The sequence below is a fragment of the Neurospora crassa genome, linkage group IV, assembly GCF_000182925.2.
Source record: "Neurospora crassa OR74A linkage group IV, whole genome shotgun sequence".
NCBI lineage: Eukaryota > Fungi > Ascomycota > Sordariomycetes > Sordariales > Sordariaceae > Neurospora > Neurospora crassa.
The window spans coordinates 3,362,556-3,375,693 of NC_026504.1; the positions used below are offsets into that span (position 1 = coordinate 3,362,556).

The window sequence follows — 13,138 nt, forward strand, 5'->3', positions numbered from 1 at the left end:
TTGAAGAGGTCGGACTGGACACTCGCAAGTCTAGCATTATCTCGTGACGTAAAGAACCAGGATAGTACGGAGGTGCTGTTTTTCAATGGATATACTCTCTAGTGAGTAGATCAGGTCTCTTTTTTTCACGCGTCATAAGGTGTTCAAAGAGGTGGTGAAGTTGGCTGTATGCTGCTGGCTGTGAGGCCCCACCCCGCAATCGGTCTGATAGGTAAGTATTGTGTACGGTGAGGCTAAATTTTCCTTTCCATATTTCAAACAGGTAACTGGTCGACTTCCACTTTCCCAGTACATCTCTCGAATCTTGCATCCAACGAACTTTCGACTCGACAACGCACTCATCCCCACACTCATTGCCTAGAGGTACATCCAGACATTCTGAATACGGTTGCGTGCATCTCTAAATTGTGCGCAGCCTTTTCTTGAACCGGCAAAATCAAACAACTTCAACGTGACGACAAAGAGGACGACAAGCGGAGAAGGCCACAATGTCCGGGCCGAGCACCTCGTCAAATGCCTCCGCAGCTGTAGGTTTCGCAGCTGCTAGGGGACCGGGAACCGCTCAATTTCCTCCATCTCTCTTTGGCGCTTCTGGACCTTTTCTATCCACTGCGTCTACGGGCGGTAGTTTGTTCGGGCCCTCGCCCGTTTCATCAACAGTAGCACCGGCCGCGGCTTCAGCCACACGTGGCAGCTTATTTGGGACTGGAGCCTCTGCGGCAGTAACTCTACCTACAAATGGTGGTTTATCTGGGAGTAGGCCTGTCTCGACAACGGCGACCCCGATAGGCACTGGCAGCGGGTTATTTGGTTCCGCCCCTGTTCAAAGAGACTTAGGAGCTGCCACTGCCATGACGAGCTCTTTTGCTTCAGGTACTGGGTTGTTTGGCTCTGCGCCAGCTACAGGAGCTCCAACTTCCACAGGCAGTTCCTTATTCGGATCAGGAGCTTTCCGAGCAGTGACAACTCCGGCGACAGGGGGTGGCTTGTTTGGTTCTGCACCGGCTGCTGCAGGTCACACCTCAACAGGCAGTGGGTTGTTTGGGTCCATGGCCCATCCAGAATGGATAGCTTCAACCACGGCCGGTGGTCCTTCAGGCACTATATCCACCGCGGGTGCTTGTCTGTTCAGCAACCCTGCTTCTGATGCACCCAATGCAACGGGCACGAACAAACCGGGGGGCTCGACCTTGCCACATGGCAACGTGATCAACATCGACCCCGAGGGAGATCTCTTGTTGGACGTAGGGGGAGACGAAGACTCCGGACTATCTCAGCCACAGCGGTTACGCGTCTGTTCTTTTGCGCTCCGCCGCCACTCGCCGGTCTGGAAGCAGATGCTGTTTGGTCCCTGGAAGGAATCAAAGCCAGCCAATGCCGAGTCTGAAGTGTGGATCGTAGAGCTTCCGGATGATCCCTTCAGACCAATGCAGATTGTCCTTGACATCATACATGGACGGTTCAGCAAGATTCCTCGCTCTCTTGGTCTCGATGAGCTTTATAAACTCGTGATTCTTACCAACAAGTACGACATGACCGAAACTTTGAGACCATGGTGTGCAGATTGGGCACATATAGCCCGCGGGGACCTGTCTTCGGCGGATACATTGAAGTCCTTGTTCATTGCGTGGGAATTGGGAGATGAAGACCTCTTCGCTCTGAGAATTGAGGAGATCTCCGTGAACACCAGCCTCGAGGCAGAATCTCTATTCAAGCCGATGGAGATCCGTTTCAACAAAACGTCCGTTCTGGCTGGAACTTCAGAATGGATCAATCTGGAGGCTCAGGACTACCTCGGCCCACAAGATGTTCACAGTACGTTCGACTTTCACATGCCAGACCAATATAATGTACAATTAATTAACGCTAGTCTCTCAACAGATGTCATCCGTTCAGTTCGATCGGAAGTGCTTTCGATGATTGTCGCGGCTGTTAAGGATGACATGGCGCTTCGACGATTTCCAAGTTGTCGAACGGTTTGTTCTGGTCCTCAAACTCCATATAGGTCTAACAGAACGACGAACGCAGGTGACATAGGCTCTGCAGCCCTTTGTGACGCAGCAATCTTAGGTGGTCTTTCGATTCACATAGATCACCGTGTCACATCAACCGCTATCCCGTTCATTGAAGAAACCATTGTACAGGTGGCATCCGTCGTATTCCCGAAAATAAAGCTAATCGAGGTTTTGCCGCATCATCAACAGTGCTCCTTGCGTACTAAGTACGAGGCCCTCGATAAAAAAATACACGACGATCTTCCCGGTATCGTTGCGAGGCACATCAAGCCGGGGCACAAAAGCTATATGGAAAAGCAGAGGAATAAGACAGGAATTGAGTTGTCCCGGACAGGACAGAATCAAAGGCAGGCTAGTACTCGCCGATATTGGTGATAGCCAGATATCTAGCCTTCATACTCTCCTTTCTACTTTTACAGATGTGGACACTTAACATGAACATTGCATCACTCAGACACGCAGTTTGTCGTCTTTCGACATGCCATAACCAGTCACTTTCTCACTGCCCAAGCTCACCTTCATTCAGTAATCACCCGTACATGCTTATTTGTATTCCGTGTAAGATCAACCGTCTGCACCCTGGATTCCTTGACCCATAGCTCTCCGTCTCGTACCCTCATCCTTCCAAGAAAAGAAAACCCAAATGAGGCATTCCTCCGTTTCCGGTAGAAGCATTAAAGCAACTACCAGTATCGTTGCCTACTAAGCGCAGGCTGATTTTCCAACCCAGTTTTTGATCTTTTCGAAGCCATATAAGCCTGATGCTTAGGTGTCAAGAGCCCTCGGGCAATTGTGGTGACGCTGTCGTGTAGGGTCACGTTGTGCTTCTTGTACTTACCTTTCAAGGAGCACTGTGTAGAATGAGACTCAAGGGTCTGGATCTCATCCATCATGAGGAACAATTCAGACGCCAGATGTACAACGCTCTCGGTGATACAGGTGCTTTCCCTCGGAAGTATGCTACCTCTTCGCTGTATCATACCGCGATGAATACTTCCGAGAACTGCAGCATCACATAGGCGTCTGGTGCTTGTGTTTGAAATACTACTAGTGGTGCAACGGGGAGTAGAATCCACTAGAGCTTCCAGATCTTCAATGAGGGGCGCAGTCATCTTTTCAATCACCGCTTTCCGAATGTTCAAGATCACATCTATCCACAGGTCAGCAACGACTTCAATGAGGAAGGGGGGGCATAACTCCGTAAACGAGCACGAACCTATGACATCCGTCGGACCAAGATAATCCTCATCTCCGACAAAAATTCCATCAGGACCCTTGGTAGATGAATCCCTGAAAACCAGAAAATCTTCTTCAATCGACGTATTAACCGCAATCTGTGCTAGTCTGGCGATAAAAAGACTTTCGTATCCCAGCGTCCATGCGATATATAAGCCTTTGAGTACATCAGGTCCCACAAGGGTTCCTAGGGCTGGCGTTTCCCAGTTTCTACGCCAAGGCTTCATGATATGAGCTATGTCGTATTTGTTGACGAGGATGAGAAGCTTGAAAAAAGTGTCAATACCAAGATACGACGGCACTCGATCGACGAAGCCATGTATGATGTTGAGCACAATCTGGAATTCGTACGCGGGATCCTCGGGAAACTCAACCGCCCATCTGCTGTCGTCTGCCGGCTTTGATTCCTTCCAGGGTCCGAATAGCATCGCTTCCCAGACTGGCGAGTGACGACGGAGCGCCGCTGAACACACGCGGAATATAAAACACCCTTCGAGTCTAGGGTCTGGTTGCGTCTGAAGCAGTAGATCTCCATCCAGATCGATCTCGATAATCTCATCACATGACGGCATGCTTGCATCATTTGCAGTATCCATGTTTGCGAGCGTCGGTGATTGGGCGTCCGAGGTCGTCGTAGTAGAAGTGCGAGGCTCGTCAGGCAGTCCAGCCATGGCCACTGCCCGGATCGTTCTTGCCGCTCGCTTCTGAGAGGGAATAGATGGCTGCGAACAGGCCACGTACGGTTGCGCTTGGAGCTCTCGTTGTTAGAGTATGTTCGAGTTGCCTGGTTATCGTAGGGCTTATGCCAAATGAAACGTCTAGAGATAGTGCTGGATGGGGGGTTGGTTGTTGCGCAAGTTCGAGGTCGTGATTCGAGTCGCACTACGCAAAGAAGAGAGGTGGGTGTGTTGGTGTGATCAGGAAGGTATGTTGTTTTTAGAGAAAACGTTGTTGCCCAGGGAGCTTCAGGTACGTAGTACTTACTGGGCCTCTTGCATCATGGTTGCATTCACGTGTACAGGGCACTGCCCTTCACATCTCCCTATTTCAGCATTTCATTGGAGATGCGCGTCCTTTCCCATATTTTTCTTTTTTTATTCTTCTTTTCGTTTCCTCCATTCTTTTTTACCTGAGGATACTCCAATACCATTCATTCTTTTTACTTCACCACGAGAGACTCGTCGTTTTCCAACACCTCGACCACACCCAATGCTTCACCCCAGCATCAGCTGGCAATGACCAAGCCACTCATCCTCTGAAATTCCATCATACACTGGTTAGGCGAAAAAATGGCTGCAGAATTGGGAACTTCCAATGCCAACACTGAGACTGCACCATCGGAATTAACGACTGTCGACATTGACCCTGAAGGTGATCTCCTTATAGATGCCGATTTTTGCAGATTTCGCGTCTGCTCCAATGCCCTTCGTCGACAGTCGCCAGTCTGGAAACAGATGTTGTTTGGTCCATGGAAAGAAGCCAAACCCACGGACGGATCCGCATGGATTGTCGAGTTTCCCGATGACCCTGCCGACCCATTACAGATCTTACTTTCCATCATACACGGAAAATTCGACCCCGTCCCGCCTCATCCAACTGTCTCCAGGATCCACAGTATCTTGATCTTGGCTCACAAATACGATATTACCGGTATTGCGAGGCCGTGGTGTTCCCAGTGGCTACAAGTTGCTGGCGAACTCAACCCTCCAGCGGCAAATGTGGTTGAGTCCTTGTACATCGCATGGGAATTAGGCGACGAATACCTCTTCGCTTTGAGACTTGAACAGATCTCCTTACAGGCTCGAATCGACTCAGAAGGCCGCTTAGTATATGGTGAAAATATCGTTCTCGAAGATGAAATTCATCTCGGTCCGCATGATGCACTGGGTAAGTTGGTGTAGGCTGCTATTATACAACGAACAATAAATCCCAACTAATTTTTGGGCAGAGACTATTTCCGCGATACGTATGGCTTTACTTAAACAGTTGATTGCGCCAGTTCACAACACACTGGAAGCTCGAATGAAGGAAAAACCGTTCTGCACTCTTGGCGGTTATTATGACGACACCGCTAGGAGAGTCTGTGATGCCGCGGTCATAGGCTGTATCTATCGCGGGATGAGACAAACTATAGGGGGAATACCTCCAAGATCTACCACTGACACCAAGGTTACTGTTGTAGAGCTGGCGTCTTCTCTTTTTCGGACTGTGGAAGAAGTCTTAACAATGCATTCCGGATCAGCGGATTTGCTCTCCTCGATCTGAGTTCCGAGATCTTAACGAGAGTATCCACGAGGATATCCCAGTGGTTGTGAATGGCTTCATGAAGCCAGATTACAAAGAATACATGGCGAAGCAGAGACTGAAGACGGGAGCGGTGCTAGCAACCAGAAAGAGGACTCGATATTGGAAGGAAATATATTAATGTTCAGATAGTTATGCTATGGGGAGCTGCAAAACACAAGTACGCAAATTCAAACAGTAGTACCGACGATACATTGGCTGATGAAATACATGTCGTACTCCATTCCTGAGGTCAAGAGCTGTTGTTCCAAACAGCACTCGTCAAACCCGCAACTAGAATCAACTTGTTCCAGAGCAAGTAGCACCATGAAGCGATGCACGATACCGCGGCCCCGGTATGGTCAATCAGACCTTCTTGGGACATGGTGGATTCTTGTACCTCCAGTTCCTTATCATTTATCGCGGTAGGAGGAACATTTGCGGTGCAAGTTACACCCAGAAGCACAGCCAGATTTCTTTAAGAAGTGGACGAACGCGAATAAAAATCATAGTACTGTCATGTTTCGTGGAGAGTGTTATTCTCCTCCCACACTTGGCATTGCCGACATAACATAAACAACAGGCAGTTATAGACTGGAAAAAATCTTTCTCCACCATGGCAATGGCCTCCCATCCGCCCCCCTCTCCACCTCCTTAGCCTCATCAAGATCCCGACGCCTGCCCGCCTGAAGATCAACCTCATGCGGCCGCCATAGCCGCGTCTTGAACGTGAACTTGTACACAAAGTAAATCACAGGAAACAACGGCAACAGGATGTAAGCATCCACGAAATTGCCCGCGTCAAACGGAGCCAACGTCGACCAGCCCTGCACAAAAGCCAAAAAGACATTGGAAATCAGGCCAAAGTAGGCATTCCATGGGTACCACAAGGACTTGTACGGCAGTTCCTCCGGGCTGTGTCCCTGCGCCTTCCAAGCGGCGCGGAAGCGGATGTGAATCAGACTGATGGCGCCCCAGACCAAAAAGGTCGAGACACCACTTAGGTTGATAATGTACCCATACGCCTTGCTTGCGCCCGTGCTGACGTTCATCATCGAGAGGGCTCCGCACGCATTGGTGAAGATGATGGCGTAAACAGGAACGCCACGACGATCCGTCCAGCCGAGGAACCGGGGTGCCTTTCCGTCCTGCGCCATGTACAAGAGGGTGCGGCTGCCGATGTAAATGGAGCTGTTGACGGCGCTCAAGCAGGTGACGAAGATGAAGGCGTTGATCAGGTGGGTGCCGTTTGCCCAGCCGGCGTTGTGAAGAGCGATGGTCATGGGCGACTTGAGGGCATGGCTGGCACCGCCGGAGAGATCGGGGGCGTTCGACGGGCAGGTCAAACCGAAGAAGAAGGCGCAGCCCATGTAGACGACGACGATGCGGATGAAGACTTGGCGGATGGAGTGCGGGACGGCGACACCCGGGTTTTTGGTCTCGGTGGCGGCTACGGCGACAGATTCGACGCCAGCGTAGAAGGTGGAGCAAAAGACGAAGACGGAGGCGACGCCACGGAAGCCATCGGCGAAGGGGCCGGGGTCACGCCAGTACTTGAAGCCGATGGCGTCGGCGCCTTTGACGCCTCCGGAGACGTAACTATTTTGGGGTCAGTACAAGTCCGTAGACATAGACATGTTGGAGGGTCGCAAACTAACACAATGCTAAAGATGAAGTAGGCCACCAGTCCCATAAGCTTGATAAGCGCCAGCCAGAACTCGGCTTCACCGAATGTCTCGACACCGAGGAGTTGGAAGCCCAAAAATGCGAACTGTCTGCCATGTTAGCAACCACCCTAAACTCGGTCTTTCACTATATGCCTGCTTGACAGAGATATAAAACTGACCCAAAATATCAAAAAGTACCCCCAAAGCGGGACTTTATCGCTCCAATCCACCATGACGCTCGAAATCACATTATACTCATTCGCCAGGACACAAACCCAAACTAAACCACACAAAGTCAGCAAAAGAAACGTCAACTCGCATAACGACAACAGAAACTGACTGATAAGATAATTCCACCCGACCGCCACACCAAACGCCTTATCAATAAACCTGTCCCCGAGATCCGTGAACGCGCCTCCGCTGGGGTACAGCGTCGTCAGCTCGCCCAGACTCTGCATGATGGAAAAGGCAATGAGGCCAATGACTCCAAAACCAATAAGCAGCGACGCAGGGCCGCCGGAATGTAGAGCACCGCCGGATCCGACAAGAAGACCGGGGCCGATGATGCCGGCCAGGGCCATCATGGATAAGTGTCGAGTCTTGAGGCCGCGCTTGACGCCCGAGTGAGGGTCGATGGCGCGGAAGTCGCCGCCGTCGTCTTTGGAGGGGATGGCGGTTTCATGGTCGTCGAGAATGGTGGCGCTCCCTTTTTGGGAGAGCGACATTTTGGAATTTGGTTTTTTTTTTTCTCGGGGATATCACCCGTTTGTGTCTGATGCTGGTGGCTGTTGTTGTAGTAGTGGTCGTTCTATGTGGGTATAAGGCGAGAATGTATTTTGTTGCGCATACAGTTTTCACGCCCAGCGGAGGAGAAGATTGGACAGAGGAAGATATGATGATGTGATGATTGTCAGTGTGGGAAAAAGAAAGATGAGGTAAATGAACAGGGCCTTGTCCGGTTGTTGAACTCCCAGAGTTGCATTTCCCAAAGGGCAAAGCACGGCACTTGGAACAGGGACGGAAGTGAAGAGAGGTTGAAGACTGATGGGACAGCTCCCCAAAACAAAGTTTCCATGGACACACGACATACATACATAATTGTGTCGGAAAACATGTCCGTGAATTGGGGGAGGGTCGTACTGCTGCTTACTGTAACTCTTTTTCTTATCAAGGAAACGTTGATCCGAAGTGTAAGTCCCCAAAACGCGCCTTATCACGGGCGATCTGCACTCGCAGTCGCGGCACTCACACGGGTCTCGGTACCATCCACTCAGCTGGGACATCCCCGATCTCGCGTGTTTTACCGCAAGGAATGATACCAGATCTTTCTCTTGAGATGTTATTGCCAGCCAAGCCAAGATAAAGTTGCCTTTTGCGTTGTATAAAAGGGATCTAGATTGAAACGGTGACACAAAGGTCGAGGGGGGTTCACCCTCGACACCAAGAACAAGTTGCGATAACCTTAACAGCCAATGACGGAGCTATAGTGAAATATAGTTAGTGCACTACGACTTACACCACCCATGCCATGGATCGCGCCATCCATTGGCTTAAGCCTCTCTCTTGAAATCCACTGAAGCAATAAGCGAGCTGGCCAACAGTCAGCACCATTGATACGAAGTGCCCGGACCGTACCCGGACGTACCTAGAGGTACTCCCGCGTCACCTAACGTGTAGTGTATCGTGAGATGGAAGTTGGGGTTTATAAGAACGACTTGTAAGCAGATTCATACCCTCCTGGAGAAGCGCTGTCTAGAGATGCTGATATCAAGCAAACGCTATCAGAGAGCGATCGCGCGGGGTGGCTGTTGCCTGCCCGTTTCGGCCATGTTATCGTTACATGCAGCGATAGACCCTAGCTGGGAGCTAACCCGATGTCGTAGTGCGATACGTTCGAACGGATGCCCGCGACACGCGCGCAGTACCGCCGATAAGTGTAATACGTACACTAGTATATCGGGTCAAGATCAGATAAAGAATATGCGATGCGATAGAGCTCGTCGTACTTGCGTGGCTCTCTATCACTCCTCGTTGCTTGTTGTTGAAGAGCCTGGTGTTGAGGTCCAGACTCCAGAATAACACAACACCATGGCGAAATTGAAGAGTACGGAACTTCAGTTTGACAGTGACTTCCAATGTTTCAATTCAGCTTTGGGATTTCGACTTTCGAGGTGCTCCATAGAGATCAGCAGTCTTCGTTACAAGTTGCAGTAAAGATAAGTCCCCCCGCCCCGCAAATGCCACTCCACAGGGGCCAACTCCGCATACTGTGGGCCGAACGGGACCGGGGCCGACCGCGGGCGGTAGCAACTCCGCATGCGGGGTACGGAGACGGAGCGGAGACCTCTCCTGTCGGCTGTTGAGCTCCGGGGGGTCGTTCTTTTGGGACTCTGTTCGATATTAAACCTGCAAGTTGAGTAGTCGGTGGAATTTAGGGAATGTTAAACAGTTAGCGAAATTTGTGTAATGCAAAGGCTTGTTTATATTCATATGTTTGGAGATAATTTGAACACGGATTATGATGGGAGTTGCTGGCGTAATTGGCGGTTCAAGTTGTTCAAGAAGGCATTTGGCCTGCTGACATGGTCGACCATCTTTTACGCTAACTGCCTTGATTTCCAGAGGATGATACTACAATAGCTGCCCAGCCTGTCCTCGGGTGAAAACTGACGCAAGTGGTTCTTTTGATGCTCATCGCTAACAGAAAGTCACTACAAGACTCCCTTCTTCAAATTCCCATCTTCATCATTAATGTGTTTGCATCTGGTTGGTCCTGCTCAAATTCCCATCTTCATCATTAATGTGTTTGCATCTGGTTGGGATAAACATCGCCAGTATCTCTCATCAACAATCCCATACAATCCTCAGAGGCCACCAGTCTGGTTGGTCCTGCCGTACCTAATCTTCAACAACATTATCCGTGATCGGCGACGTCGTGATTGGTACAAAATAGCCCTGCAGGTAGCATTCTTTGTCAATCCATTGACTTATACCATGCAACGGTTGCCCCTCTCTGCTGATAGGGCTTATCGTAACTTATGCACACCAACAACCCTGATAGAAGTGACGATCATCCTTAGCAGATTCGCTACATGACAATATATGGCTAACTCAGTTAGTGATACGGGACGGGAACTTTGATATTCACACTACCTTATATGCCCAGACTGACCTTGTTGCCATTGCCATGAGAAGCAATTGACGGGCAAATGACAATATTCTATATACGTACATACTTATCAATTTCTCAGCTGTGTATCATCACCTGGACGAACTGGGACGGACTGAACATTAATACCCAGCAAACCCACTTATCTACATAACTCTAGTCCACAATGACGCCCAAAGACGAGGTGATTGAAACTGCCTCCATGCTCCCTTATTCCTGTAGTTCATTCTTCACCATGCTCCTCCCGAAGCTGCGCAGCACAACCTATCGCCTCGCTTTCACGAAACGCCCGTGAGTTGTACCTGCCTTATTTCAAGGCTGGCGCGAAGGGTCCTCTTCCCGGCAGCCTTTTCGCTTACCAAGAAAACTTCCGCGCGACCTCGAGAACGGGTTTTACATTTGCATATGACAAACAGACCGGCCGACTACCCAGTTCTTGCTCCTTAAAGGCCGTGGAACCGGTCCCATTAAGAGACGAGAGGGCCTGGGGGTAAAATCCATAGAGTTGGGGCCTATTGGGTTATGCCGCTTGCAAACAGGCTAATTCTTCCTGTTTTCTGGTTTTATATGAAATTAATTTTTTTTTCTTTTTTTGGGGGGTTTTTCATTTTCCTTTCTTTATTTTATTGTGATTGGCTGGTTTGCTTGGGAAACACCACACAGCTAAACCCATTCATCACCCCATAGAGAAGAAGACGCCCATATCTTTTTCGTCATCGGTCTTCCTCCCTTTGTTTGTTGAGAGGGGGAGGGGTGGGGCAGGACGGGCAATGTTTATGGGTTTTCATCAGATAGAGAGTGCCCCATATGGATAATTGGGACAGGTCTGGTGTTTTGAGGTAGGATCAGGAACATTCATTGAAGTAGCGTCGGGAGTAAGCGTTACTGATGCAATGGCCGCCGGCTGGAGCATACAAGAGCAGAAAGGAACCATTAAAGAACCGCCGGGGCTATAGCGGATATTGAGTATCTGTGGTACTTCAGAAAGCTGAAGAAACAACAGGAAAACTTCGGGATATCGAGTGGCCATTGGAGAGGGTCGTACTCAAAGGGAGGGTATGAAGGTTTTGGGCGGATGAAGTAAGGGGAGTCTTGGAGGGTGGAGTTGTTTGCGAATAATAGTTGATACTCGTGGATGATCGGATGATGTGACGGGCGTTGCTGAGATAGTAGTACTCTGGCGCGTATCGGGTAGTTCGGGGATGCAAACTGCAATTCCACATCACCTACACCAGCTACCCGGTGCAAGTGAGATTGTACTACCGCATCATCTCATAACGTGCGTTGCCGCTTCGAAGTGACATTTGACGTCGTGTCTCATACCGGCATCCTGTAGACATTGCGAATCCAGTTGTCTGAACCGTCCAGTTTTCATGGACAAGTTGCCTCATATTCGCACCCATCAGCTCACACAGAGCCACCCCCACAACATCCCCTGTCACAAGGGAGTAATTGTGTAGTAATGAAATTCAGGGGCTGACCTGAAGAACTTGGAAAAGTTGCTGGTTCGGCAGGATCTTCCTCATAGCTTCATGCACGAAATGCACGGTACCACGATGTCAACTTGCCTACGCTGTGGTGTATAACAGCTAAATGACCTGATGGTTGGAGTCTGCGTATAGTTGAGGCCGGGGAGGATAGAAATTAGCAGTCCAGACCATGCTGGGTCAGGCGAACGGGGTCGGCAAAACTTCGCTGTCAGTGAAACTGGAATCTCCGAGGAGTTTTGTGATGAACGAAGACTTCATCTTCTGGTCAACATGTAGTCAAGCCACTGACTAGCCACTGACTATCATGATGTCGTTCGGGCTATGACTCGCCAGTGCTGCTATTGCCTCCCCGAGTGAGATACCGGTACATATCGCACTCACATACTGACAGCAATGTGCTTCCGCATTCGGTCATCGCTCGTGTGAGTGGCTGAACATATCGAGATGGGAATCCAAGAATGACATTGGTGTGTGGCTGCGAGCAGCAGTGTGTTTCTTGCCTTCGCCAAGTGCTCTCCTTTCCGCTCCGTGTTCCAGACACCGGGCTAGACGGCGCCGCTGCCGACCCTTCATGTTTACCCAGGCGTACATCTTGACGTCAGTCCACTTGTCTCACGCCTTCGCCGTCGAACCCCGCGATGGGTTATCCGTCTCGTCTCGATGGATGTTTGGACTCGGGAATCCCGTTGATCGTGCCATGCCATTGCAGGTAGCTTGCATGTATCAAGATGTCCACATTTTAGACGAGGTCTGCGTGGACCCGTGGTTCACATACTTCATACTGTGATCTAGACCCGCCTGCCTGTGAAGCTGCGAAAGCTGAGAAGCTTCATCCGTGTCTTGCATTTCTTGTCTTGCGAGGAGACAATTCGTCGGAGTGGGGGGGTCAGAAGCTTCCATGCTTCCGTGTGCTACTGTACGGCTCGTTTCTTTGTCCGGTGGTCTGGAGAGCTCGAGGAGACAATGGAGAAGTCAGCGTTCGAAGAATGCTGCGGTTGTGATTTGGTGGCAGAGTGTTGAGAACATTGCGCCATGAAACCCCTGGGATGTCGTCATGTTAAAGGTGGGCGGGCTGGACCCTCTTATAGGCCGAGGCCAAGCCCGCTAGCCTCCTTCTGACGCTGAGGCTTCTGGATTGCAGCAGCCTTCCACTCACAGTGCAGCCAAGACACAGCTCTTGCTGCGGCGGGTGAGGGGAAACTCTGGGAACGACAACTCCCAACGACAACCCCCAAGGGAAGACAAAGACCAACAACCGCAAGCGAGGCACCCTGCAAC

At 50.3% G+C, this 13,138-nt stretch overlaps 4 protein-coding genes across 4 annotated transcripts; 2 read left to right on the forward strand and 2 right to left on the reverse strand.

Moving 5' to 3' along the window:
- Positions 1-274: 274 nt before the first annotated feature.
- On the forward strand, positions 275-2,528 carry NCU04437 (hypothetical protein). The gene is made up of 2 exons (XM_952421.2): positions 275-1,815; positions 1,882-2,528. The coding sequence occupies exons 1-2, from the start codon at positions 489-491 to the stop codon at positions 2,388-2,390; spliced, it is 1,836 nt and encodes a 611-aa protein (XP_957514.2). The 5' UTR covers positions 275-488; the 3' UTR covers positions 2,391-2,528.
- Positions 2,496-4,176, reverse strand: NCU10965 (hypothetical protein). Its single transcript, XM_011396042.1, has 2 exons — positions 3,232-4,176; positions 2,496-3,165 (listed from the first exon to the last, which is right to left on the reverse strand). Exons 1-2 carry the CDS (start codon positions 3,920-3,922, stop codon positions 2,699-2,701), a joined length of 1,158 nt encoding a protein of 385 aa, XP_011394344.1. The 5' UTR covers positions 3,923-4,176; the 3' UTR covers positions 2,496-2,698.
- A 188-nt stretch (positions 4,177-4,364) lies between these two features.
- On the forward strand, positions 4,365-6,082 carry NCU04436 (hypothetical protein). The gene is made up of 2 exons (XM_952420.2): positions 4,365-5,138; positions 5,200-6,082. Exons 1-2 carry the CDS (start codon positions 4,541-4,543, stop codon positions 5,514-5,516), a joined length of 915 nt encoding a protein of 304 aa, XP_957513.2. The 5' UTR covers positions 4,365-4,540; the 3' UTR covers positions 5,517-6,082.
- NCU04435 (general amino acid permease AGP3) lies at positions 6,025-8,322 on the reverse strand. The gene is made up of 4 exons (XM_952419.2): positions 7,542-8,322; positions 7,381-7,481; positions 7,193-7,305; positions 6,025-7,133 (listed from the first exon to the last, which is right to left on the reverse strand). Exons 1-4 carry the CDS (start codon positions 7,924-7,926, stop codon positions 6,122-6,124), a joined length of 1,611 nt encoding a protein of 536 aa, XP_957512.1. The 5' UTR covers positions 7,927-8,322; the 3' UTR covers positions 6,025-6,121.
- Positions 8,323-13,138: the final 4,816 nt, after the last annotated feature.

Coding starts and splice junctions, on each gene's coding strand:
- NCU10965 (XM_011396042.1), bottom strand. CDS start 3,922: ATGGCTGGACTGCCTGACGAGCCTCGCACTTCTACTACGACGACCTCG. Junction 3,166..3,231: donor TGGTCCGACGGATGTCATAG/GTTCGTGCTCGT, acceptor ACCTGTGGATAG/ATGTGATCTTGAACATTCGG.
- NCU04436 (XM_952420.2), top strand. CDS start 4,541: ATGGCTGCAGAATTGGGAACTTCCAATGCCAACACTGAGACTGCACCA. Junction 5,139..5,199: donor CGGTCCGCATGATGCACTGG/GTAAGTTGGTGT, acceptor ATTTTTGGGCAG/AGACTATTTCCGCGATACGT.
- NCU04435 (XM_952419.2), bottom strand. CDS start 7,926: ATGTCGCTCTCCCAAAAAGGGAGCGCCACCATTCTCGACGACCATGAA. Junction 7,482..7,541: donor CGGGTGGAATTATCTTATCA/GTCAGTTTCTGT, acceptor TGTGTGGTTTAG/TTTGGGTTTGTGTCCTGGCG. Junction 7,306..7,380: donor GGTACTTTTTGATATTTTGG/GTCAGTTTTATA, acceptor CATGGCAGACAG/TTCGCATTTTTGGGCTTCCA.
- NCU04437 (XM_952421.2), top strand. CDS start 489: ATGTCCGGGCCGAGCACCTCGTCAAATGCCTCCGCAGCTGTAGGTTTC. Junction 1,816..1,881: donor CGGCCCACAAGATGTTCACA/GTACGTTCGACT, acceptor GTCTCTCAACAG/ATGTCATCCGTTCAGTTCGA.